The following is a 25601-nucleotide window of genomic DNA, read 5'->3' as shown; positions in this document are numbered from 1 at the left end:
GACTATATATGATACAAACTAAAAGAACTAATATTGAAATGAATGTAATTCTTGTCCTGCAGGCACAATCATAGACCCAAACCATCTCACAGTACTGCTACTCAGCACTAGATGGCGCACTTCACACTGCCAAGACCATCAGTGCAGGACCAGGGAGTAGGAGGGACAGAGGGAGATGCAGAAGGAGAGGGAGAGGCAGAGGCAGAGGCAGAGGCAGAGGCAGAGGCAGAGGGTGAGGGAGAAGGAGAGGATATTAAGGTAGTCCTCATCTGATTGTGTTTACTAGTATATTCCCAATTGCTGGTACAGTATCTGCCACATATTAGATTCTCTATGTAAGTTTGCTGAATGAATACAGAAGTGGTCTAGAAAAAGTGTTGGCTTAAGTAATTAAAAAATACAGACAGGTTAGTTAATAATAAGTGAATCAATAAATCAGAGAAGCTGAATTTCATGATGATAGAAGGGAATGGAGTTTGTAACAAACAAGTCTGTGCATCGTAAGGATCTAGTTCCAGAAGGGTTTGGAGTCCTTTATCTTCACAGTGACAACCATATCTTTTTTAGTGGTTCTCTAGAGATTACAATAAACACCTTTAACATTTTCAACCTACTTAGAGTTAACGTTACACCAATTCTGGCTTGGTAAGAGTTTATTTCCTTCAGCATGTTAAAGGTGATATTTCACTGTCTTCTGGCCTCTATTGTTTCTGATGAGAAAAGCCACAGACATTAAAATCTTAATAAATTATATCTTTTTTTAAAAAAAAAAGAGAAAACTTGTAAAGTTGTGCCATAAAAATAGCTGGACCTTCAGTGAGTTGACTGAAACCTGAAAATGACCCTTGTTCAGTTGCAGTGGTTCTCAACCTTCCTAATGCCACGACCCTTTAATACAGTTCCTCATGTTGTGGTGACCCCTAATTTCATTGTTACAAATTGAACATAATTAAAGCATAGTGATTAATCACAAAATAAATATGTAATTATATATGTGTTTTCTGATGGTCTTAGGCAACCCCTGTGAAAGGGTCATTCGACCCCCAAAGGGGTCGCGACCCACAGGTTGAGAACCACTGAGTTAGAGAGCAATGTATGGGTTTCCTTGGACCTTTGAAAACATGATGAGAAACTTCATATCTACCAGAGGTATGAAAGGAAGGCTGGTATTCGCACTCCTATTTATTGCATTTTTCATTTCCATGCACTCTTAATTGGCTGAAGACCATGTTTAAGCATATTTAATGACAATACTTCCAAGTTAAATTTTTTATTATACCTAGCTAGTTATATATGACTAGAAGCCCGGTGCACAAAATTCATGCACAGTAGGATCCCTAGGCCTGGCCAGCCACCAGGGCTGGCCAGGGCCTTCCTTCGTTCCGCACCGCCCCCTGGTGGTCAGCACACATCATAGCGGGCAGTCGAACTCCCGAGGGGACAATTTGCATATTAGTCTTTTATTATATAGGATTTTCAAACTGCCAATCCCTTCACAAACAATTCATGGCACACATTGTTCCACCATTCTGTCATATCTTACCAATAATCCTCTGATCTTGTAGCATTGAGTAAGTAGCTGTGGAACAAATATGAAGTGATCTGAGCTTGAAGCTTAGCTGTGCCATCTTTCAGTTTCAATAAATTAGGATATAATAAAGTCTATCATATAGTACTGTGGCGAGGATTGACATGATACTTATAATTCACTTATGATAGTAATGATTACAGAAGAAGTTGCCACAAAACAAAAAATCCTAGTTTTGCATCCTGTTTTACCTTGGTCAACTCATGGCCAAGATTTCTAGCTCCCTCCCTAAAAGGCTTTCCCTGACTGACTAGTTTAAGTTCTTCCTCTGAGGCTCAATACCCTCTCCTTTAACTATTTTCTCTATTTTTATCTGTCTGTAGTCTCACCCCCACTCATGCCATCAATTACCATCTACCCAGAAATGACACTAATTTTACACGACTAGCCCTAAGATCCAGATGCCAATTGTCTATTTGGCATTGCTTCTTGGATGTCACAACATACCTCATCCTCAATAAGCCAAACCTGACTCGTGATCTTCTGCAAGATCTTTTACCTTGATACAAAACTGAATCAATAAAAACCATGCTAAACCACGTTTATGCAAGACGGTATTATGTCGAAATTATGTCACTGTTTTTTTGGTTCCAAGCAAATTAGGAGCATGGGGTTGCTAGGAGAAGGTAAGAAAGATTTTAGCTAATTTTCTTGTAAGGGATGGGGTTAGCGACTTAAATTTGACACTCCCTTCTCCTACCCACCCTCCGAGGATTGCACCCATCCCTTCCTAACCCTATGGTTGGGCCAATTTTACAGAGTGGGCGTGGCCTAGAGAAATGGGCAGGGTTAGGAAAACCCCGGGCTAGGAAAACCCCGCCCCACCCGAGCCCTCACAGACCCCTGGGCCGCGGGGGGTTCTGGGTCTCCTTCCTTGGCTGGTGCGCGTGCGCAGGACTGCGTGGCGGGCGTGCTTTGGCATTTATGACACAGATGGGGCTGCGGCGTTTAAAGGCCTGGAGTGGCCAGGGCTTCCTGATGGTGGTGTGACTGCCAACTCCCGCTGCCTTCGCCGGCCAGGACGCCACTCCCGCGCTCTCCTGGGGACTGACGCCCGCGGGTGACTGAACGGAGCGCGCGCTGGGAGCCTTGCTTGTGGGTTTCACCGGGTCAGCGGGCGGCGAGGACGCGGGCGCATGGAATTGGGAGCTCCGCTTGCGGACGTCTACGCGGAACGCGCCCTTCTCCTCGGTTTGTTGCTAGTGACCGGATTCCAATACGGCGCTCCGCGGTCTCCGCGGGAGAAGCGGGTGGATGGCGCGAGCTGACCCGGGTGGGGGCGAGGGCTGCGGAAGGGTAGTGCGTGAGAGAGCCGGGGGCCGAGGGCCCAGATAAGAGGGTCCGAGGGCTGAGATAAGAGGGTCAGGGTGGGGAGCAGGCGGCTGGGTTCTCGATCCGACTCTGCGGAGCCAGATTTCGCTCGGCTGCTGCCCCTTCTTCCATTCTGTGGTGGGGCAACTTCCAGGGCCTCAACCTGGGGAATATATCTTGGTCAGCTGGTATTGGATCGACTGATATTGATTCCTCGTGGAAATACCAATTGTGATTGGAGCTGTCAACTGGAAAAGAAAATGGAGAAAAGTTAACTGCAACTCGTTTTGCTTTCCCAGTCATTCCTAGCCACTCCCGCAAAACATTAAACCCTCCAGGCATCTTTCTTGCCCTAGCCAGTTTGGCTCAGTGGATAGAGCGTCGGCCTGTGGACTGAAGGGTCCCAGGTTCGATTCCAGTCAAGGGCACATGCCTGGGTTGCGGGCTCGATCCCCAGTAGGGGGCGTGCAGGAGGCAGCCGATCAATGATTCTCTCTCATCATTGATGTTTCTATCTTTCTCCCTCTTCCTTCCTCTCTCAAATCAATAAAGGGGGGAAAAAACCCTCCAGCATCTTTCTTATTTAAGACATTCATTTCCAAACTGTTTTCTGCCCCTCTTTATCTGAGCTAATCTGAAAGGCTCTCCTCAAGCTACTGCCCTACTTATGACCTATTCGGTTAACAACCTCTTCATAGACAGATAAACTATCTTTTCCCTACAATACACACCTGTTCAATTCCTTGAAGCTGTAAAATTCTTTGCGCTTGTGTCACCTGGTCATTTAATTGAACTCTCCAGATTCTGTCACCTGGGCCTTCCTTCCCCAGAGATACTGGCTCACTGTCTTAACTCTTCATCCCGAATCCCACCATCAACCTCAAAGGCATCTCTCTATTAGTTTAAACTTTAACACTTCTTGACTTTATTTATTCCGATATTCATCACTTACTGACCACTTAAGCTCCTCCAAGTCATGGCCCTTCTATCACCTAAACTTTTCTGTATCCTAAATGCAAGCATATCATCCTGAACATCTTCACCTGTCCTCCTCGCTCTATAATTGTTTATACTGAGTAATATATTAATTTATATTTTTAACCTATAAATCCCTAGTGTATTTTGTTGTTTTTTTCCACTGAGTTTAATGTTTAATTCATCTCATTCTTGTTCAGTTGTATAGCACGTCCCCCAAAAATGTATCCACACACTGAATCATTATAAAAGCAGTATTTATTAAAATACATTTCATTTTCAAAATTGAGCTATCATTTTTAAAGGACACACTGTGTATGTAAGGCTTTGCCATTGCCTCACCATGAAGCTTGAACTGTGCTCTATAGATTATGATGTGCAATGTTTTTAATTTGAGTTGGTTTTTAGAAGCAACATTTAATTTTCATAGCATTTGAGAGTGTTTTTTTCTGGTTTTCATTCTAGTAATAAATGTTGTTAGTACCACTCTATATTCTTTTTATTTATTGAGGAGTTTTTTGGCAACCTAATAGCTTTTGTAAACATTCTCATCAGTGTTTGCATTCTATCTGGTTTAAATATCAGACTAACCATGTTATTTCTATGCACTACATTAGTAATTAGTTTTAGGGTGTGTTTTTTTAAGGACTCAGAAAGTTGTCTTAATCGCCCATTCTAATGTGTCATTGTTGATTCCATCTCATTTTCAGAGGGTTTTGCTATAAATATATTTCAATTATATTTTTAGGTACATTTAACAAGTTAAACTTCACTATGAGTTGTACCTTCAATCATGTAAAGTTTCCTCTTTGTCTATTTTAATGCATTTGTGCTTTTAATTCAATATATCCATGCATATTTTATTGTTTACATTTGCTTGTTATGTTTTTAATCATCACTTTATTTTCAACTTTGGAGTTCTTTTATTTTTGATGTCTCTTGAGTATTTATGTAGTTGGGTTTAAACTTTTACCCTGTACACAATATTTTTCCAATAACTGTCCTTGTTATTATTTCTATTTTTCATTTTTGAGCTTCCTTTTCTTGTGTTGTTTTGTTTTTAACATATTGCCTATGAGCTTTTTCACTCCTCTTTCTCCCTTTGTGTTAATTTTAAAAGTATTTTGGCCTATAGTTCATTGTTTTTCTGGGACTCAGAGACACCTCTTTGTCACTTTGAACTTTTTCTTTCTTTAAAAAATATGTTTTTATTGATTTCTTTCTTTCTATGAACCTTGACTTCCCTAACCTTTGGAGGTTGAATCTCAGGAGTTGAGAAATAACTTGTGCACAAAGTTTTCACCAATCTGTAAAATATACTAATAGGCAGACATAAACATGTATATATGATAATCTGTTGAGTGCATTTTAAATGGATACTGTATGGTTTCGGCAAGACACAATGGAAAACATTGATAAATTCTTCTCATTTGCTTCTAGCTCTTCTTTTTTGAAAACTTTTGAATCCCTTCTTTCATTTCTCCCATTGCCCACCCACTTCCTCCAGCAACCACCAATCTGTTCTCTGAATCTATTAGCTTGCTTTTATTGGCTTATTTTGTTTGTTTGTTTGTTGTTGTTTTAGGTTCATCATATAAGAGATCATATGCTATTTGTCTTCTCTGTCTGACTTATTTTACTTAATGCCCCCAAGGTCCATCCATGTTGTCACAAATGGAAAGATTTCATTCTTTTTTATGGCTGAATAATATTCCATTTTGTATATATACACCACATTTTCTTTATCCATTCACTTATTGATGGACACTTAGGTTGTGTCCATATCTTGGCTCTTGTTAACGGTGCTGCAAGGAACATAGGGATGCATATATCTTTTTGAGTTAATGTTTTCATTTTTTTCAGATAAATACCCAGAAGTGGGATTGCTGAATCATATGGTAGTTCTATTTTTAATTAATTTGAGGAACCTCCATACTCTCTTCCCTAGTGCTGCACAAAATTACATTCCCACCAAAAGTACACAAGGGTTTTCTTTTCTTCACATTCTCACTAACACTAGTTGTCTCTTGTCTTTTTTATAATAGCCATTCTCACAGGTGTAAGGTGGTATTTCATGGTGGTTTAGATTTGCATTTCCCCGATGATTAGTGATGTTGAGCATCTTTTCATGTACCTGTTGGCCGTCTGTATGTCTTGTTTGGAAAAATGGCTATTCAGATCTTCTGCCCATCTTTAACATTAGATTGTTTGTTTTTGCTATTGAGTTATATAATCTTTTATATATATTGCATATTAACCTATTATCAGATATATGATTTGCAAATATAGTCACAAATCAGTGTGATTAGCTAAGTGAAGAAAAAATCATATCATATCAATAGATGCAAAAAAAGCATTTGACAAAATTCAACATCCATTTATGATAAAAATTCTTGATGAAGTGCATATTGAGTGCTTACTATCTGCCAAGAAGTGAGATGACTGTTCTTTTAATCCTTATAATTTAATCAGATAGGTATTGTTATAGCCATGTTGCAGTTGAGAAAATGCAAGCTTTTGTTAAATAACTTCTTCAGTTTCATACAAATGGTAACTTCAACTGAGATTTAACCTCAAATCAGGTAGACTCCAAAGTATGTACTCCTAGTCACTATCTATTGCCTATGTCAGGGTTTCTTAATTTTGAAAATATTGATATTTGGAGCTGGATAATTTTTTGATATTAGAGGGCTGTCTATTGTCGGGTGTTTAGTAGCTACTCCCACTAGGTGCCAGTAATAATAACTCCAAGTCGTAACAACCAGACTGTCTCTAAACATTGCCCTGGTGGCAAAATCACCCCTGAAAACCACTGGCCTAGAGGTGTATAATAAAAAAAGACCTTTGCATGGTAAATTGCATCCAGACTAGCAGTATTATAAACTGGACAGAAAGCTACATCTGAACTTTCCTGGACATAATGACTCTTGTAGTTGGCCAAGCTCTTTGGAGAACCCTGGGTGCTGTGCTCTGAGTTTTTAGAAGAAATAGTGGTTCCTGTGGATAGGCTTTTCAATCAAGATGCTTTCTGCACAACCCAGGTGGGTCTCTTGACTTGAGCTGTATTTTGTAAGGACTCCCACTGAAGAAAAATGCCAGTTGCTCACTCTACTAACAATCTGTGTTTTCTGTCTAATAGCCTGATTAATAAACTGGTGCCAAATGTGATCCATGGTAGGCTTGTGGTCTGTTTAGTTGAGCCTAAGACCTCACTGGTGGACATTGCAGACTGGCCCCTTGTGAGTCCTAACAAATAAAAAATTTTAATTATTATAGTTTGGAATCACGTTTTTTAAAAATCCCTAACAATAAAATAGCTCATGGATATTTATTCTTGTATTTTTAAATAATTGGTTTCTTACCTTAATTTCTAGTGGTGGTGCCAATTTTACTCATTTTAATATGACTTTATTGGTATTTTAATGGGAACTTATGAAGATTTTTAGGCATCTCTAGTATTAAAGCTTAATGTCCTGAATATCCTGCCTGAAGATTTGTTTTGCTTAGTTATAAAGCAAAATAGAGTTGTTAACTAGTACAGGAGAAATCTCACTGGAGTTAAATTATGAAATTTATTTTAAACAAAGGAATATTTCATGTATCACTTGTTTGTGTGATATCTATCTCTGTTTCTTTGTCTTTTTGAGTTAATTGGGGGGCGGGGACAGCATATTTTCCTGTTATAAAGAAGAAAAACAAGAATGAAAGGAGAATCCATTATATTTACTTGCTTAATTTTAAGAATATTATTTGTACTATTTTATCTTTTTTTTTTTTTAATATATTTTATTGATTTTTTACGGAGAGGAAGGGAGAGAGATAGAGAGTTAGAAACATCGATGAGAGAGAAACATCGATCAGCTGCCTCCTGCACACTCCCTGCTGGGGATGTGCCTGCAACCAAGGTACATGCCCTTGACCGGAATCGAACCTGGGACCCTTCAGTCCGCAGGCCTATGCTCTATCCACTGAGCCAAACCGGTTAGGGCCTATTTTATCTTTTAACACTATGCTAATATGTTCACTATCTATGGGTCATATTTGTGTATTTTTTCAGTCTCTCAGGTACCTGAATGTTGGCTTTCTATCTGAAACTCCTGGAATTCCTGGAAATTTTATTTGAGTTATAACTTGGCTCAAATCACACCACATATATATGTAGTATACAGGTACTTAGCCCAAGCCTAAGAATTACTGGACTCTTCTGATAAGATAAATTCAGACAAAGTGGGACTTCCATCTAGGAAGATGCAGCCCCTGAACAAGTTGATGGCTATCTCAAAACCTCAAAACCTGACTCTGGATGAACAAAGTGAGGACCTGAGAGCAGATGTGTCTTGGCAGCAGGAAACCACCCCAGTCAGGGAGACCTATGACTCTGAGGCGTCTCGTCAAAAGTTCAGACATTTCCAGTACTTGGGAGTGTCTGGGCCTCGTGAAGCCCTGAGCCAACTCTGGGAGCTCTGTCTTCAGTGGCTGAGACCAGAGGTTCATACTAAGAAGCAGATCCTAGAACTGTTGGTGCTGGAGCAATTCCTGACAATTCTCCCTGAAGAGGTCAGGACTTGGGTGAATTTACATCATCCAAAGAACAGCAAAGAAGTGGTGACCCTCATAGAAGATGTAATTGAAGACAAAGGTGAGAATATAGAAAACTGGATGTGGAATAGTTGCCCTGGAGGGAAGGGACAGCATATTTTCCTGTTATAAAGAAGAAAAACAAAATTGGAAGGAGAATCCATTATAGTTATTTTCTTAAGTAATTTTAAGAATATGATTTGTACTATTTTATCTTTTAACACTATGAGGCCTCAAATGTTATTTTGGCTCCTTTTCCTCTGATCCAGTAGTTCTCAATCCCTGGTGGAATTTCAGAATCACATTTAGAGCTTTTTAAAAATATAAGATCTAGGCTCCACCCTTGGAGATTCTGATTGTAGAGCTTTGCATCATTATTTTTTCTAACTTCTTTAAAGCTGATTCCTATGGGTAGCATGTTATAATCACTGCTGTAATCATTAAACTTTTCTCCAAAGCATAGCTTGTCTCCCTAATGTTTTTCTTCATCTTCTTCAGATATACCCTGCAAGGATTCTGCCCTTCTCCGGAAGGTGAGTATCAAGAAGGAGAAAATGGAAGCAGACTCACTAACAGGCAAATCCCAGGTGAATTAGGATTCCACTCTTTACTGAAATGAGCTGATTTTTTTTTCTTGACCTTTGAACTTTTGTCAAACATAGTTTAATCTAAGGACACGAGACTTGTTCTTCCTCAGGACATTGGACCTATTTTAGTTGGCGATACACTTTTTGAAAAATATGATCTTTGTATGTTCTCTGTGCATTTATTTCTTCAAAACTGTAAACAATAATTGAAGCTATTAAAATAGAGCCCATCTAGAGAATGTTCAGAATTAAAAGTGAAGGGAGCCAAGGTCACGAATTATCAGGAGAAGAAGCCTCAATGGATACTGAAATGAAACAAAGTAGTAGAGAAAAACCAGGACAATGTTGTCACTGAAAGCAAAGGATGAGAATATTTCAAGAAGAAATTCTTTAAAGTTTAGGAAAATCCAGCCTGAGTAATGTCTTAGTGTCTGTTCAGTTATCATCATGGAGATACTAAGATGCATGAGCATAAAAGCCAGGTTGCAGAGAAGGTGAGGAAGTAAGCAAAATGAAGGTAGACAACTTATTCACAAAGACAGGCTCTGAAGTAGAGGAAGGGAAAGGATTTGTATATTTGAGTGTGACTGGAGGTGCCAACAACGATAAGGTTGAGAATGCCGAGAGAAATTCGACAACTGTTGATGGTACGAGGGCCCTTTTAAGAAAGGTTTAATGCAGCCCTGGCCAGTGTGACTCAGTTGCTGAATGTCATCCCATGCTCCAAAGGTTGCCAGTATGATTCTAAGTCAGGGCACATACCTGGGTTGTGGGCTCGATCCCTGGCAGCCAATTGATGTGTCACTCTCTCCCTTCCTCTCTTTCTAAAAATCAATAAAAAAAATCTTAAAGAAAAAGAACTGTTTACACAGTGCCTAATATGCCACACTTTTTTATGACAGTAAATGAAACAAAACCCTGGCTTTGTGGAGATTATATTTCTAGTCAAAGCAGACAGGCAAACGCAAGCAAATAAGCTAATTGCAGCCCTGGCTGGTGTGGCTTAGTTGGTTGAGCATCGGTCAGGGCACATACCCAAGTTGCTGGTTGATTCCCCTGTCTGGGTACATATAAGAAGTGGCCGACCCATGTTTCTCTCTCATTTTGATGTCTCTCTCTCTCCCCTTCTCCCTTTCCCTCTCTCTCTCCCCCTCTTCTCCCTTCCTCTCTCTAAAATCAATAAAAACATATTTTTAAAAGGATAATTGCAGGCAGGAATAATAATTACAAAGAAAAGAAAGAAATATAATGCAATAGAGACTGATTAAGAGAATGGCTACTTTGGGTAATCAGGAAAGGCCTGTCCGACCAGCTAACAGTAGGCTGTGAGAACAGGTTAGCAGGCTGGGTTTCACAATTGGAGAAAATGCCCTACCTCTTCTGTTATTGAAGCCTACATCTTCATTACAAATTTCCCTCAAATCTACCTTCAACTCTTTGTGCTCTGAACTCCTTTTATGTAAATCATTTATACTCTATAATACTTTTTGTTCCACAGTTATTCCCAACTGTTTTTTTCTCCTCCAGCAAAACGTAAGCTAATCGAATTAATTTTCCTTTTGCGGGCCTCACAGAGTTCCAAGTTGATAGGTCCCTAATATAACACGACTTCATCCTTTAGAACTCCAAACATTGACCTATCAATTTTTGTATATTCTGGCTACCTCCCGTATTCTTTCCAAATTTATTTCTCCTCTAGTAATATTTTTGGAGTGATGTTTGATTAAAAAGGAACTTAATGTTTTAGGAGCCAGTGACATTCAAAGATGTGGTTGTGGAATTCAGCGCGGAAGAGTGGGGGCAATTGGACTCTGCTGTAAAGAACCTGTACAAGGATGTGATGCTGGAGAACTATAGGAACCTCAGCTCATTGCGTAAAGGTGGCTTCTATGTACTTACCTAATCTGCTCATTAATAATCTCTTCATCTACTGATAAAATTATAGGACTGCTGAAGTGATTAAGGGCCTTTGGGATTAGGTTCAGATTTCCTAATATTCTTTGGGCACAACAGCAGATTTTCTTGCTGTATGTGTCTGAAAGTCCTTTCTGATGTAGAGTTTTAGAAATACACAGGTGTGTGATGATTCTGGCCTAATCTTTCAACAGCTCTTAGAACACTATGTTGGGATGGAATTCTTTTTCCTCTAAAACGGTCTGGAGTGTCATGTATGTTTGTTTATTGTGTTGTTTTCATTTTTCCCATAACAGAGCTTCTATTTTCCAAACCAGTTGAGGTCCCCAAGTTGGAGAGTAAGATAAAAGAATGGATAATGGAGCAAGAAATCCCAAGAACAGCCATACTGGGTAAGAAGCAGGCAGATACGAGGCATTTGTAAAAAGCTTCTGTTTGTTAAACTTACCATTGTACAACCCAGCCTTTGGTTGATAGTTGGGGAGATGATGACAAAACCACCTAAACTTTGAAGAAAAAAGTCATCATTGCTTTTTGTTCACAGATTCTTTTTCTTATGTGGACAGGCAAAATTGTGTTATGGATTAGAACTTAAAACTGTGTGGCCTATCTGCCAGTTTCCTAATCTGTAACAGAGAGTGAATAACAGTGTCTACTTCCACTTTACTGTGAGGATGAAATGTATTCATATGTGTAACATACTTAGAGCAGTGCCTGACACTTGGTAAATGCTATATAAATGAATGTTCACCATCATCTCATTAAATGGTATTCTTTGTTTTTTCTTTTTTTTTTCTTTTTTTTAAGAAAACAGAAAACTCTGCTTTATCCTAGAGTGGCTTCATATTCTTCCATTTTTTTCTTTCTTTAACTATATAACTCCTTAACTTGTGCCTTAAGTCCCTACCCTCATCATAATTTATTCTTATTAACATTTTGGTTTTGAGAGGTTATAAATTATAGTATATATATTTTAGTAAGTATAGAATATACTTTTCTATAATGAGGGATATAACTCACTTCATTACCTCACTACCCAGAGCTATGTAGTATTAACATTTGTGGGGTGTTTTTTTTCTTAAGCCATTTTCTTTGTTTATGTTAATGTATTTTTGTGGCTTGTGACAGTTTCTTTTTTCCAAAATTGGGGTTATCAGGAATATGTCATTATATATATTCTGCTCTTCTTACCTAATATCATGCACAATTGCCTATTTCACTAAATACAAAAATTGGTTTCTAATTCACATATAACATTCCATCACATACATGTATCGGTATATTCAACCATTCCTCCCTGCCACCACAACTATTGGACATTTAGGTTATTGCCAATTTTTCAGGCTTATGTGTTGAGTTCTGTAGTATACCTTATTAGAAGAGGAACTTCAGCACCAAAGAAGTGGTGTGTGTTTGTGTGTGTGTGTGTGTATTTAGGGAGATGTCCAAAGATGCATTTTATTCACATCAATATTATTTTATATTAGTTTCAGGTGTACAGCATAGTGATTAGACATTTATATAATTTAAGAATTGATACCCCAGTATGTCTAGTACCCACCTAGCACCATACATAATTATTACAATACTAGAGGCCTGGTTCACAAAATTCGTGCACTGGGGGGGAGGGGAGCCTCAGCCCAGCCTGTGCCCTCTTGCAGTTCAGAACCCCTTGCTCCTTACCGCCCGCCTGCTTGCTGCTCCCTACCACTGAGCTCACTGCTCCTTAGTGCTGCCATTAAGGCTCCCGCCACCGCTGCTGCACTCACCAGCCGTGAGCCTGGCTTCTGGCTGAGCGGTGCTCCCCTGTGGGAGCACTGACCACCAGGGGGCAGCTCCTATGTTAAGCATCTGCCCCCTGGTGGTCAGTTCATAGCGACAGGTCATTCCACCATTTGGTTGATTTGCATAGTAGGGTTTTATTATATAGCATGATTTGACTGTATTCCCTATGCTTTACTTTATAACCTTGTGACTATTTTGTAACTACTTATTGTACTTCTTACTTCCTTTACCTTTTTCACCCAGCCCCCCAACTCCCCTTCCATTTGGCAACCATCAGTTTGTTCTTTGTCTCTCTGAGTCTGTTTCTGTTTTGTTTTATCACTCTGGCAAACACTAGGTATTTTTTTTACCTGAAATCTTTATTAATTTGATAGGCAAATTACTCTGTTTCTTCCTTTCTATATCTTCTCCCTCAGTTATCTTTTGGATCCCATTTCTATAAAATGCTCTTTCTTCCATTCTTTGCCTTACTGATCTCTAAACCTTCTTTTTAATATTTTTATCTCATTTATTTGTCCTGTAATTCTTCTTTTCTAGCCTCACTTCATTGTATTCTGTGTTTAAGATGCATAAAATATGCCTATCCCCTTATATGGTTTAGCCTTCCTTTCCTAATTAAGCAATTTTTTTTCTTCTAGTTTGTGGAATTTTTATTTCTTTTCAGACACACAAATAATTTCAGAAAATCAGGATTCAGTTTCAAAGAGAATTTCTGGAGCAGAATCATTCCATGGAGAGATAATGACAACACTGACCCAAAGTAGACCTCCTTCTCTAGATGCCTGGAAAAGTGATGATTGGTTATATAGGAACTGGGACATAAATTTGCCACAAGAAGCTTTCATTCATAAGACAATCGATACTGTGGAAGGACACTTTGAATATAGTGAAAATAAGAAAAGCTTTGATGTTAAGTCAGTTAACTCAGTTTTTGATAGTCAACAAGGAGTTCCTATGAGCAAGGGGTCCCCGAAGTGCAATAAGTTTAAAACTAATTTCAAATTTAATTTTGACTTACTAGGAAAGCAACATTCAGAATATAATGAATGTGGGAATGCCTTGAGCCTGAGTACAGATATTCAACACCCAAAAAGTCATACCACAAGGAGTTGCTATGAATGTTTTCAGTGTGGGAAAGCCTTCAGCCGGAGTTCATCCCTTGTTCGACATCAGATCATTCACACAGGAGAGAAACCCTATAAATGTAGTAAATGTGGGAGATCCTTCAACCGACAAACAAACCTTAGTAAGCATCAAAGAGGTCATCCAGAAGTAAAGGCCTACAAAGGAAATAAATGTGAAACAGTCTTCAGTAAGAGTGAAGTCAGTAATAAAAGTCCAAGTCTCCATCCTAGAGATAACACTTATGAATGTGTTAACTGTGGAAAATCCTTCAGCCGGAGCTCCTCACTTATTCGACATCAAATGATTCATACCGGAGAGAAACCATTTAAATGTAACAAGTGTGAGAAAACCTTCAACAGGAATTCAAACCTTATTAAACACCAAAAACTTCATACTCAAGAGAAGTCCTATAACAAGTAAATGTAATATTGCCTTCAGTCAGAGTGCAGAACTCATTCAACATCCATGAACGTATGCTGGAAGGAATCCTATGAAAATGCAAATGCAAAAAAAGAAACTTTGTCAGAGATTATTCTCTAATTGATAATGACAAAATTAATATTGGAGGGAAATCTGTTATTGGATAGAAATCTCAGGCAGATTTTCCTGGCTCCCAGATGAAACCACAGAGTTTGTAATTAAACATATCACCATACAAGTGTTTTGTCTATCATTATTCTGATGTTCATTACCATCATCTTTCTCTAGTTCATAAATAGGACCTAATCTATTGAGGAAGTCCATATTAGGGAGAAGCCAAGCAATATCCTTGGAGTTGATAAATTTAGTAAACCTCAAACTTTCAGTTCTTAATATGAAGGTCACAAGTAACCAGGTGATCATGAGAAAACAGAAGGACATTTCTAAGGACTGAACTCTCTGAAGTAATGGCAAAGATCACACGTGACAACCAATTACTCCACCCCAATTAATATCTTTGGCTGCCCTGGTGCTCAGTGGGGACTACAATTGGAAAAGGGTAATCAACTGCAATAGGAGGTGGATGTATTGTTGTTAATCTACATGTATTTTTTTAAGATATGAATTTTTTTAGAAGTACTCTTTGGGATCTAGGCTGTAGGACATCCATAGCCCTAGGTCTATCATTTATCCTAAACATTTAAAGGTCAATAAAGTGTCCTCAAGTGGGACACAGGCCCGCCACCACCCCGGAGAAACAGCCCACCAAATCGCAGCCGACGCTGCCGTGGCGCAAAATACGGCCCACAGCCCATCCCAGCCTACAAACAGTGGCTGTGGGCACCAGGTAATGACATCATATTTTTGTTGACATTCTGAAGCCAAAATTGTCAACAGAATATGTCTGAAGACCAACTATTGCCACAGCATACCTCTGAGGCTGAAAGAAAGCAATGTTGTCGACAAAATATGTCTGAAGAACAATTATTGGCACAATGTACCTCTGAAGCTGAAAAAAAGCGACATGTTGACAGAACATGTCTGAAGAACAGTCATTGACAAGTACTACCAATACTGGTAGGAACTGCCTTCAGCGAAAATGAGGTAAATGAGGATGCAATTATCGAACACAGTTGTGATGGAATGACTGTTACAATTTTGCCTATCCCTAAATTTCTCCAATGAAAATCCATCTGATGGAAAATTTACTCGATGTTGTAGCAAAGACAAATTTTGTCCAAATGATATACATTTTCCAGAATACTCGGCATATTTTAAAAAAATAATGATAAATGAAGATTCTGATAGTAAAAATTTCATGGAAAATATTCATTATATCATGTTATTGTTTTTTATTAATCTTTATATTATTTTCGTCTACATTTTACTAATTTGCTTTCATCTCTGACACTTCTATAGAGAAAGGGCAAAAGCAATATTAAAATATTTCCTCTAATTAATTTTCTGTCAATGTGCATGAATTCATGCACTGGGCCACTAGTTTCTAGGTAAAAAGGCTATTGTGGAGATGTTGAATCCTCCCACATTAAACTATAAAAAAATTCTAATCAAATATTTCATTGAGAACATTATTTCACAAATTGATTATAAAGTTTATTTTGTAAGTACCACTCTAGTGAGGAAAGTGTAAGAGATATCTCTAAGTATATATGACAATGAGTTTGGTGGCGAAAGAGCAAAACTTAGAAAAGAAAAATATTTTTATTTTCATTTTTTTATGAAAATGCTTCTTATAAAACACCTACATCTACTTAAAGAGTCTTAAGATATACGGCAAATCAGACTTCTAGATTTTAATCCTGGACTTGCCAATAATTTGTCCTATAACTAGTTATTTAACTTGAGACTCTAATATTTCATCTGAGAATAGGGATACCTGGCCTACATTTTTATTGTACAGTTCAAGTGAGATAATATAGCACTTATTTCTTAAGTATAAGAATTGCAAATTAAATGCAAATGTATGGTTTTAATATTATTATTGGAGCTTAATGATTTAACACAGTGTTTGGCTCCTAATAAATGCTCGAAAATCGTAGCCATTAATTATTACAATCTACCAAAGAAGCAGTAGGCTGGCTAAGCAACTAACAACCCTCCAAAACATCAAATGAAATAAATTATAGTTTTAAGGATGAAGGATTCCCCATCAGTCCATACTCAGTAGGTTTTCTAAGAGTCAAACATGATTCTGTGAAAGAAATCTCAGCACTAGAATTCATCATAAATATAGCAAACACTTTTAAACGGGAATAGATTCCATCCTACCCCCACCATTTAGGTTAATATATTTTCAATTGTGAAATTGCTTGAAATTTTTTTTCAAAGGGAGTTTTATCTCTACTTTTCCTACCCTTTAACTAGAAGAGAAAGGTAACAATTCTTGTAGACCTACTCAAAGATAAATACAAACTATGAATATTTTTATTCAAAAATCCTATGGTGGTAAATACTCTGAAAAATCTGGATCTGTATGAGTGTCTGTGTTTTTGCATATGAATGCAATCTTACTAAGTATAGCAGATACTAACCTGACCAAAGCAATTATTTCATAAACAACACAACCTAGCAAAAACTACGGGTATATTCACTAGTTTCCTGACAGTCTAAGGTGAGTACTGGTTGGTATGTGCCTTACTGGGAGACAACAGGAAAGCAAAAGGGAGCTTTTGCCTCTGGAAGGTAAAACCAAAGATATCTGGTCTCTGATACTAATATATGCACATCATGGAAGAAACCATGTAATAAGAAAAGGAAAAGGAGATAGAATGGTTGAGGGAAGAGGGCTATCAGAATATTAAGCTTCCCAAGCATAAAGAATTTTCTTTACATCATGGGTGGAAAATGGTAACATCTCAGTGGTTTGACTTCTGAGTGAAAATATATAGCTTTTTGGAATCAATGAAAATCTAAATAGTTTGCATCAGCTACTATTTATTTGAATTCCAAAATAATGCTCCCTATTTAGTGGATAATACATAAGCTGACATGAGGACTACCGGCAGAATGTACATGACTTGCTTGATGCTGTTTTCGAGTTTTATTTCTTATTAGATTCATTATGAACATAGTAATTATTAAAATGGAGTTCTATAGTTTAAAGAGGAAGGGGATTTTTCTCCTATGAATTAGTTTTCATATAAAAGCAACTGAATATATTTCTCAATGGGACGTCTGTAAACATTTTAATGGATTCTTTGCTGTAAACTCCAAAATTCTAAAAAAATATATATTCTCAATGTATTTGGAATCATTTGAAGATGTGTGAAGTTATGGTGATACTGTCTTTTCAACATCCATCCCTTAAACATTTACAGTATGTCAACACTGCGCTAGAAGCTGGAGACACTCAAGGAACTAATATCTATCAGAAAACATTACACAAGGTGACAGGTACTAGACCAGTGGTTCTCAACCTTGGCTGCACATTAGAATCACCTGGTGCAGCCAAGGTTGAGAACCACTGTACTAGACAAATGATGTGGAGGCACAGGATTCCAGAGACCAGATTTGGCAAACTTTAAGCCTCCAGCATCTGGGCAAGATACCCAAGATGATTAAGAATCTGCATTTGGGGATGGAGCAAAGCCGCCTACTAACCTAAGCCCTGGCTGTGAGGGGCTCCCTGTCCACCAGACTCCTTTTCCGTGCTCCTCTCCCAGGTAAGGGCAGATGGGTGAGAAAGCTGGAGAGGAAGAGAGTCTATTGGAAGTCCCTCTCACAGTCTGAAGAGCTCACCTGGGGTACCTCCAGGATGTGCGTCTACAATTCGTAGCTTCAGCCTATTATCCAAAATAAGTCAAGTCTAACCCTCTCTCGCCCTCTGCAGCCCCTTCAATCTGAGGGCAGGGCAGGCTGGAAGGCTCAAAAGCCAGCCATTGCGCCAACAAAACCAGAGCCCACCCTTTGGGAACTGCTACACTAGGTAACCTCAGGAGCTCAGGCCAGCTGGAAAGCACCTCTCACGTGGGCGGGGTGGGGCTGGCCTAGGGGTAGGAAGTGGAGTGTAGGTGGAGAGGTCAGGGCTGAGACCTCCTCCATTGCCAGCGCAGTAGAGTTCCGCCAGCTGGGTAGCGGTCGATGCAGTCTTTTCTCCCAATAAACCTGGGTAACCGTTCTAGCTTTGGAGCTTCTCTTCGATTGATGTTGGGAGTGCACAATGGCCTCTAGTCTTCCAGCACCGTGAAAAACGCTTGCCAGTTGGTGCTGAAGACATGGTGAGATTTTCCTGCTGGGCCTCTGAGCTTGGTGTCCTGGAGACAGAATTTCTCTGGATATTGAGTGTGCTTAATAGGACCTTTCTTGAAGTGATTTTGAAATTAGAATGGCATTGGACTTTTGAGATTTCCTAGAATCATTATGCTGTGAAAATTAATACTTTATTGTGTGGCAGGCAGGTTTTTAGAGATAAAGGAGAGAGGGACTTTAGTTAGGACTCCTATTATTTAAATCCCTTTAATTTACAGCTAAGAGAGGTCAAATAATTATCCTAATTCTATACCATCAGTAAAAGATAAAAGGCCAACAAGTTCTTAAACTACTTCAGCCACTGTGCCTTTCACTGCTCACCAGGAAACTTGCTCAGACTGCTAACGTTCTGATTCATTTGCCAATTAATTTTAATGTTTGGTGGAAGACATCTGCACACATGACTCATGGTGGCCTGTATGTATTCTAACTTCTAGGGCCTGTGAAGATGAACAAAAACACATGGCTTGTGTTACCTTTTGGACTGGATTGTATAATTATTCAGCTTCTGCATATCCTAGGATTTAATCAGTTACTTTGGTGGGCATATCTGATAGGATCTGCCTGACAGTTGATTCTTGGCCTACCAGGATTGCTGCTGACACTGCATTACTCTGAGTTTTTATTGACCCAATGATTATAAAAGTTTGACATTAGGTGGAAATAAACTGTCTTCATAAAAACTGATCTGAGCTCTGGCAGCCTAGCTCTTAACCACTAAGCTGTAGTTATTCCTAAAACTGCATATTTTGCTCACTTTTACTCATCTCTACTCCCAACCCCCTTATTTCACTAAGATTAGATCTACTCCCTATGGAAAAGTCTCCCCTGACTCCTCCCCAAAGTTGGGCTTGATCCATCCCATGGCATAATCTCAGCTTTATGTTATCCAGAGAAAAAACCCTAGACCTTGTAGAGTAGCTCAAACCCCAACATGAAATCATTAATCTGGACAGACTGATTTCACTGTCCCTAAAACACTGTGCTCTACCAGTTTTTTCCTTTTGTCAGCTATAAGCAATTTCTCTGGCCTGTAAACTATTTTGGCCCTCTTTTTATATATTAAAATACTATCTAAGCCCTGGCCAGTGTGGCTCAGTTGGTTGGAGTGTCATCCCCTGCATTAAAAGGTGGTGGGTTCAATTTCCAGTCAGGGCACATACCTAGGTTGTAGGTTTGGTCCCGGGTCAGTTAAGGCATGTGCAGGAAGGCGGCCTATAGATGTCGCTCTCTCCCTCTCTTCCCTTCTCTCTAGATCAGCCCTATGGGTCTCGACCCCTTTGGCGGTCGAACGACCCTTTCACAGGGGTCGCCTAAGACCATCCTGCATATCAGATATTTACATTACGATTCATAACAGTAGCAACATTACAGTTGTGAAGTAGCAACGAAAATAATTTTATGGTTGGGTCACAACATGAGGAATTGTATTTAAAGGGCCAGAAGGTTGAGAACCACTGCTCTAGATTAATAAGCATGTCCTTGGGTGATTAAAAATAATAAAATAAAATACTATCTAAAATCCAGTTTTAAAACTACATTCTGATATAGTCAGCATACTCAAAAACTATACTCAAAATTTGATTTTTCTCATCTCCACTGTTAACACTATGTAAACACCTCTTAGGCATCACTGCAGTACCTCCTCATTAGAATCCCTGCTTTATTCCTAACCTCTACCTTCAGTCAATTATTAACATAGCATTCAGAGCGAGCCTTTTAAAATTTAAAGTTAGATTGTGTCACTTAAAACCCTCCAATGGCTTTTCATACCACCTTTAACCTCGGGTTTTTTAGTGAATATATTTACCAAATTTACTCTGGTGAGCACCCTAATAAAGGGGAAAATAAAACAAACAATTGGAAAAAGGAAACTGCCTCCTACTATCAAAACTCATTGATGCCACCTTAGTTGTCTACTCCAATGGTCTGGTAATCTTCATTCTTGTTCATTCTCTTCCCCTCACTCTCCAACATATTCAGTCTCCACAGGGTTGTTAAAGTCATTTTTTTTAGAATAATAGTGTTGCTCCTTCATTTAAGTTTCATTGATGCTTCTCCATGACCAACAGAATTTTTTTTTTGCTTGGCATAGGAAATCCTTTATGATCTGTCCATCTGATTATTGGGAGAGTTTAAAAAAACTACTGATTTTTGTATTTTTACCCACACCAATTGGGTTTATAGTTCGTTTTAATTTATAAAGACATATTGTAGGCACTCCTTTATGTTTGCCTACTGAACTTTAGACTTTTTTATATTAATAAATCAATATTGATCAGTTGAACAGATGGATTCCTGGTCAAGGGCAGTACCTGGGTTGCAGGTTCAATCCCCATCTTGGTGGGGGCACATACGGGAGGCAACCAATTGATGTCTCTCTCTCACATCAATGTTTCTCTCTCTTTCCTCCTCCCCCTCCCTTCCACTCTTTCTAAAAAAAAAAAAATGGAAAAAAATTGATTTTTTCCCCCCTCACTTCTTGGGTGAGGTTTGAAAAAAAAAAAAATCAGAAATGTAGCACACTTCCTTTTGCAGCCCTTTCCCCACTGGTGCTGGATTTAGCAAATAGAAACACAGGATGCCTAGGTAAATATGAATTTCATATAAACAAAAATTTCTTAGTATAACTCCCACCCAATATTTGGAACATACTTATACTAAATAATTATTCATGCATACCTGAAATTTAAACAACAGCATTTTATCTGACAATTCTATTCTCCCATCCAAATTTTATATGTAATCTTTTATACTTAGCATTTGTATATTTTCTTGCATAACTATTTAAAGTTTTTGAAGTTTTGTAAACAAATTAAGTTATTCAGACTTAATGCCTATTTAACTAATTTTAGTGCTCATCACAAGTCCTTTTATACCATTACTTCACATTCATGAGATCTTTAAAAAAGGCACCTGTATGTTTTGTCTGATTTGCTATCTGTACATTAAGACAATGTAGTTGATTAAAAAAAAAACTGTAGAGATAACGGATTTTTTTAATCTTACAGTTCCAAAGGTGGTGGTCCATTGTCTTTTGACATTTACTATTGCTGAGGTCTTTATCCGTCCTTCCTTTTTGATTTTGTAGATAACCAGAATTTTTCTTTCTGCATTGTTCTTTTTTTCCTAAGCCATTTCTAAGCATAGTTTTTATACTCCCTAAAAATCTAGTGCGCATATACTTTTAGCTCAGGAACAATTTCTTTGATCATTGATTCTATTCCAAATGTTCTTTTATCTTCCATAGAAACACCTTTTTTACATTGAAATCTTCATTCTCTGTGCTTATGTTTTCTCTCATTGTTCCCTTTTCATTATCATTTAGTTATACATTTAAGATCTCAAGTTTATTCATTACAGTTTTTGATATTTTGCGGTGTCAATTCTCCTTATTGCCTTTTACTTTGGTATAGTATTTTAAATTTCCCTATAGTCCTTCAATTTTATATGTTTTTCTTTTTATCTTAGAGGTTCTTCTATACTTATAGATTTCTACTCTAGTTTTATTGATTTCAGGTTTTCAGTCATGCCATCAATTTTTTAAAAATTTCTTTAGATCAAAATAGCTCATTCTTAGGACAGTGAGATTCTAAGTCTTTACAATTATATTCCTTTCTTTGGTACTACAATTTCCTCTCATTTCCCTAAACATGTCTACTTAATTTATTTTGGGGGGGATGTGATATCCAAACATATTTATATGTTAATAATTAGGACTTGTATATTCCTACTGAGTCTATTCCATTTTTATAATGGCCAAATTCTCTCCTTACATAATTAGCTTGAGTTCATACTTGCACATAGTTCTGAGTTCCAATTTGTTTCTAGCAGTTATTTTTCTATTACCACTCTATTTTACTGAGATTAAATCAAATTCTACTGCTTAGATCTCTAACTCTGAACCAAAGGGAGTTATCTTCAGTTTCTAACATTCACTTCTATCAACGTTTGTCCATATCATTTACACCTTTCTTAGAAAAATCTCATATTTCTTATTTTTTGGTGTCTGGACTTGTTAATAAGTGTGGACAACTGGGGAGAGGAATGGATGAGAATGCATTGTGGTAGAGTTCAAAGTGTGGCACCCCTGCAACGAAAGGATGGTTCCTGAGTGTTCTGGTTGACAGATATAACATATCTAAGATATCCCATCTAGATAAAGGGTTATAGTGCTTTTATTATCTGTTGTCATAAGCAATTGAATTTTACTTACCCTGTATTAATTTTTCCACATTTGAGCAATTGGCTACCAGTTTGAGTTTAAAGTTTTGTGTTTTCGTGTGTGTGTGTGTGTGTGTGTGTGTGTGTCTTCCAGGGACTTTACAGGAGAGTCAATATGCTATTTCATAGCTAGCTAGCCAATTTCAGTTCAAACCAAAATATAAGTAAATGTTTTGAAGTCAGTGAAAACACAAAGTTGAACATACAGTATGATTTCATGCACATGAAAATGCACAGAAAAAAGTGACTAGCTTGAAACAAGATGAAAGTTTTCACTTTAAAGCTTTTATATATATCATAGGCCTGCGGACTCAAGGGTTCCGGGTTCGATTCCGGTCAAGGGCATGTACCTTGGTTGCGGGCACATCCACAGTAGGGGGTGTGCAAGAGGCAGCTGATCGATGTTTCTCTCTCATCGATGTTTCTAACTCTATCTCTCTCCCTTCCTCTCTGTAAAAAATCAATAAAATATTTATTTTTTAAAAAAACTGTTAACTAAATGAACAGAATTATACGTTTTCTTTACTGTGATTATTGTGAAGATGTGAATTCTGATCGAATCCCCTATAATACTCATGGCATTTATGGGGTTTCTCTCTTGTGTGGACTTTTTGATGAATTTGAAGAGCTGAGCTATGACTGAAACCCTTACCACACTTAGCACATTATAAGGCTTCTCTCCTGTGTGGACTCTCTGATGAATGTGAAGATTAGAGCTGTGACTAAAGCTCTTTCCACAAGCATCACATTTATAGGTTTTTCTCCTGTATGGACTCTCTCTGATGAATGAGATGTGAAAGCTGACTAAATCCCTTTCCACATTGTTCACATTTATAGGGTTTCTCTCCAGTATGTACTCTTGATGAGTGTGAAGCTTTACACTCTTGCTGAAGCCCTTCCTATATTCATGACAAGTACAGGGTTTCTCCCCCGTATGGACCCTCTGATGAATGCGAAGATCTGAGCTGTGACTGAATTCCTTCCCAGTCGTCACATTTATAAGGCTTCTTTCCTGTATTGCACTCTCTGATGAATTTGAAGATTTGAGCGCTGGATAAAGCCCTTACCACAGTCATCACATTTATAGGACTTCTCTCCTGTGTGAACTAACTGATGAATTGGAAGATTAGAGCTCTGGCTGAAGGCCTTACCACATTCATCATATTCGTATGGTTTCTCTCCTGTGTGGACTGTCTGATGCACATGAAGTACTGAACTCTGACTAAAACTCTTGCCACACTGACCACACTTAAAAGGCATCTCTCCTATGTGAAGTCTCTGGTGAATGTGAAGTAATTAATTTCTACCGAGGTCCTTACCACAGTCAAGTTTATAGAGTTTCTCTTCTGTGTGGACTCTGACAAAAGTGAACACCTATGCTCTGACTAAAGTTACTGTCAACTTCATCACATCTGTACAACTTCTTACCTATGTGGATTCTTGGATGTCTGTATAGGTCTGATCCTTCAAAGAAACATGCTGTGTTGAGGGAGCACTGATAAAACTTTTCTCCAAGTTGATTACTCTTGTGGAGAATATGCTGTGAGTTCCAATAATAAGTTTCCTTACATTTATTACATCCACAGTATTTCTCTTCCATAGAATCTCTCAGTAGGTCATTCAGGCATAACTCCTCAATGTACTTTGGAAGAATTTCCTCCATTGAGACATAAGAATGCTGAACTATGAGCTTCTGGTTTTTTTTTCAATGGAGAGATTTTTCCTGCATTTGCTAATGTGATATCTGCTTCCTTGAAAACCATGTGAATCTCTCAGATAGATTTCCCTACCACTGTCTTGAGTGTGTTTTGTTTCTAAGGATTGCCAAGGTATAAACTTTGTATATTTTAAGTTTCTGGGACTTTTGCCTTCAAAAGTTAGTTCACAGTTCCCATAACCTGGTACTTGTGTAGAGACTATTAACCATTCTTGATGGTGGGAAAGATCTTGCTGCTTTAGGTCTTTGGAATCTATCCCTTGAATGGTTTCCACATAGTTTCGGTTCTCGTATGTCTGAGGGCTAGCATTCCTCCAACCTTGCTGGCGGGAAAGATTTTCATGCTCTAAAAATCTGAATCTTTCTTTTTGGGGTTTGTAGCTCTCTTTCCAGTTTCCTAGAAGAATAAACAAATAATCCAGTGGTGAGATGAAGGCTGTGTTTAAAATTTCTAAGTATCTCAATCAATGACCTTTAGAATTATAGGAATATATGTGTGGGTGGGAGTGGGAAAGAATGATTATGACTTAGGCTGCTCCATATTTGGGTTTGAAATTAATTTGTTTGTTCATTCACATATCTATTCATTCACTCACTTATTCATTCCACAAATCTATCTTGAGCATCTACTACTAACCAGGTACTCTTAGAAATAAAAGAGTAAGGCTGACTGCTTCATAGAAATAGTCTTCAAGATGAGATTTAATTAGATTACTCTATTTGGGGCATTATTTTAAGAAAAAAAATACTGTTTCTACTTTTCTGTTCTCGAATAGCATCACAGATTATGTTTAAAAAAATGGCTGCATTAACTCTCTACTTTATCTACAGCTTTGTGTTCCCTTTCCACACTGACATTAGGCTTGGCTCTTTGGTCACTAGGACAATAAAAAAGTGATATAAACAGAGACTTGAAAAGTGCTTGTGCATTGCCCCTTACCTCTCTCTTGCTGGTTTTGAAAATACTGTGACTACCACCGTGTAAAGGAGCCTGGGCCAGCCTGCTTGAAGAGAGATATATATTCCACCCATTCCATTATCCCCACTGATGCTGACCTACTGCCAGATATGTGAATCAGGCTATCTAACCTGAACTTACACCATCCAT

General features: G+C 38.2%; 2 protein-coding genes across 3 annotated transcripts; one reads left to right on the top strand and one right to left on the bottom strand.

Moving 5' to 3' along the window:
- Positions 1 to 8040: 8040 nt before the first annotated feature.
- On the top strand, positions 8041 to 14315 carry ZNF215 (zinc finger protein 215). Of its 2 annotated transcripts, none has more exons than XM_023754597.1 (5): positions 8041 to 8513; positions 8951 to 8985; positions 10787 to 10919; positions 11250 to 11345; positions 13403 to 14315. In XM_023754597.1, exons 1-5 carry the CDS (start codon positions 8123 to 8125, stop codon positions 14281 to 14283), a joined length of 1536 nt encoding a protein of 511 aa, XP_023610365.1. In that variant the 5' UTR covers positions 8041 to 8122; the 3' UTR covers positions 14284 to 14315. The 2 variants fall into 2 exon arrangements, with proteins under 2 accessions (XP_023610365.1, XP_023610366.1); XM_023754598.1 differs by having other exon boundaries at positions 8951 to 9039; positions 13436 to 14315.
- An 8970-nt stretch (positions 14316 to 23285) lies between these two features.
- ZNF214 (zinc finger protein 214) lies at positions 23286 to 25601 on the bottom strand. Its single transcript, XM_023754592.1, is given in 9 exon segments — positions 23286 to 23443; positions 23446 to 23536; positions 23538 to 23638; positions 23641 to 23762; positions 23764 to 23795; positions 23797 to 24136; positions 24138 to 24472; positions 24475 to 24890; positions 25583 to 25601. Coding segments are annotated over 9 exon segments (1614 nt in total).

Source organism: Myotis lucifugus, unplaced genomic scaffold (genome assembly GCF_000147115.1).
Source record: "Myotis lucifugus unplaced genomic scaffold, Myoluc2.0 scaffold_61, whole genome shotgun sequence".
NCBI lineage: Eukaryota > Metazoa > Chordata > Mammalia > Chiroptera > Vespertilionidae > Myotis > Myotis lucifugus.
The sequence above is the reverse complement of the archived record's forward strand: the minus strand, read 5'-3'. Positions and strand labels throughout refer to the sequence as shown.

Bases quoted from the DNA above. Each gene is read 5' to 3' on its own strand.
- ZNF215 (XM_023754598.1), top strand. From the start codon at position 8,123: ATGCAGCCCCTGAACAAGTTGATGGCTATCTCAAAACCTCAAAACCTG. The intron at 10,920-11,249 runs GTGGCTTCTATG...TTCCCATAACAG, and splicing joins CCTCAGCTCATTGCGTAAAG to AGCTTCTATTTTCCAAACCA. The intron at 11,346-13,435 runs GTAAGAAGCAGG...ATCAGGATTCAG, and splicing joins CCCAAGAACAGCCATACTGG to TTTCAAAGAGAATTTCTGGA.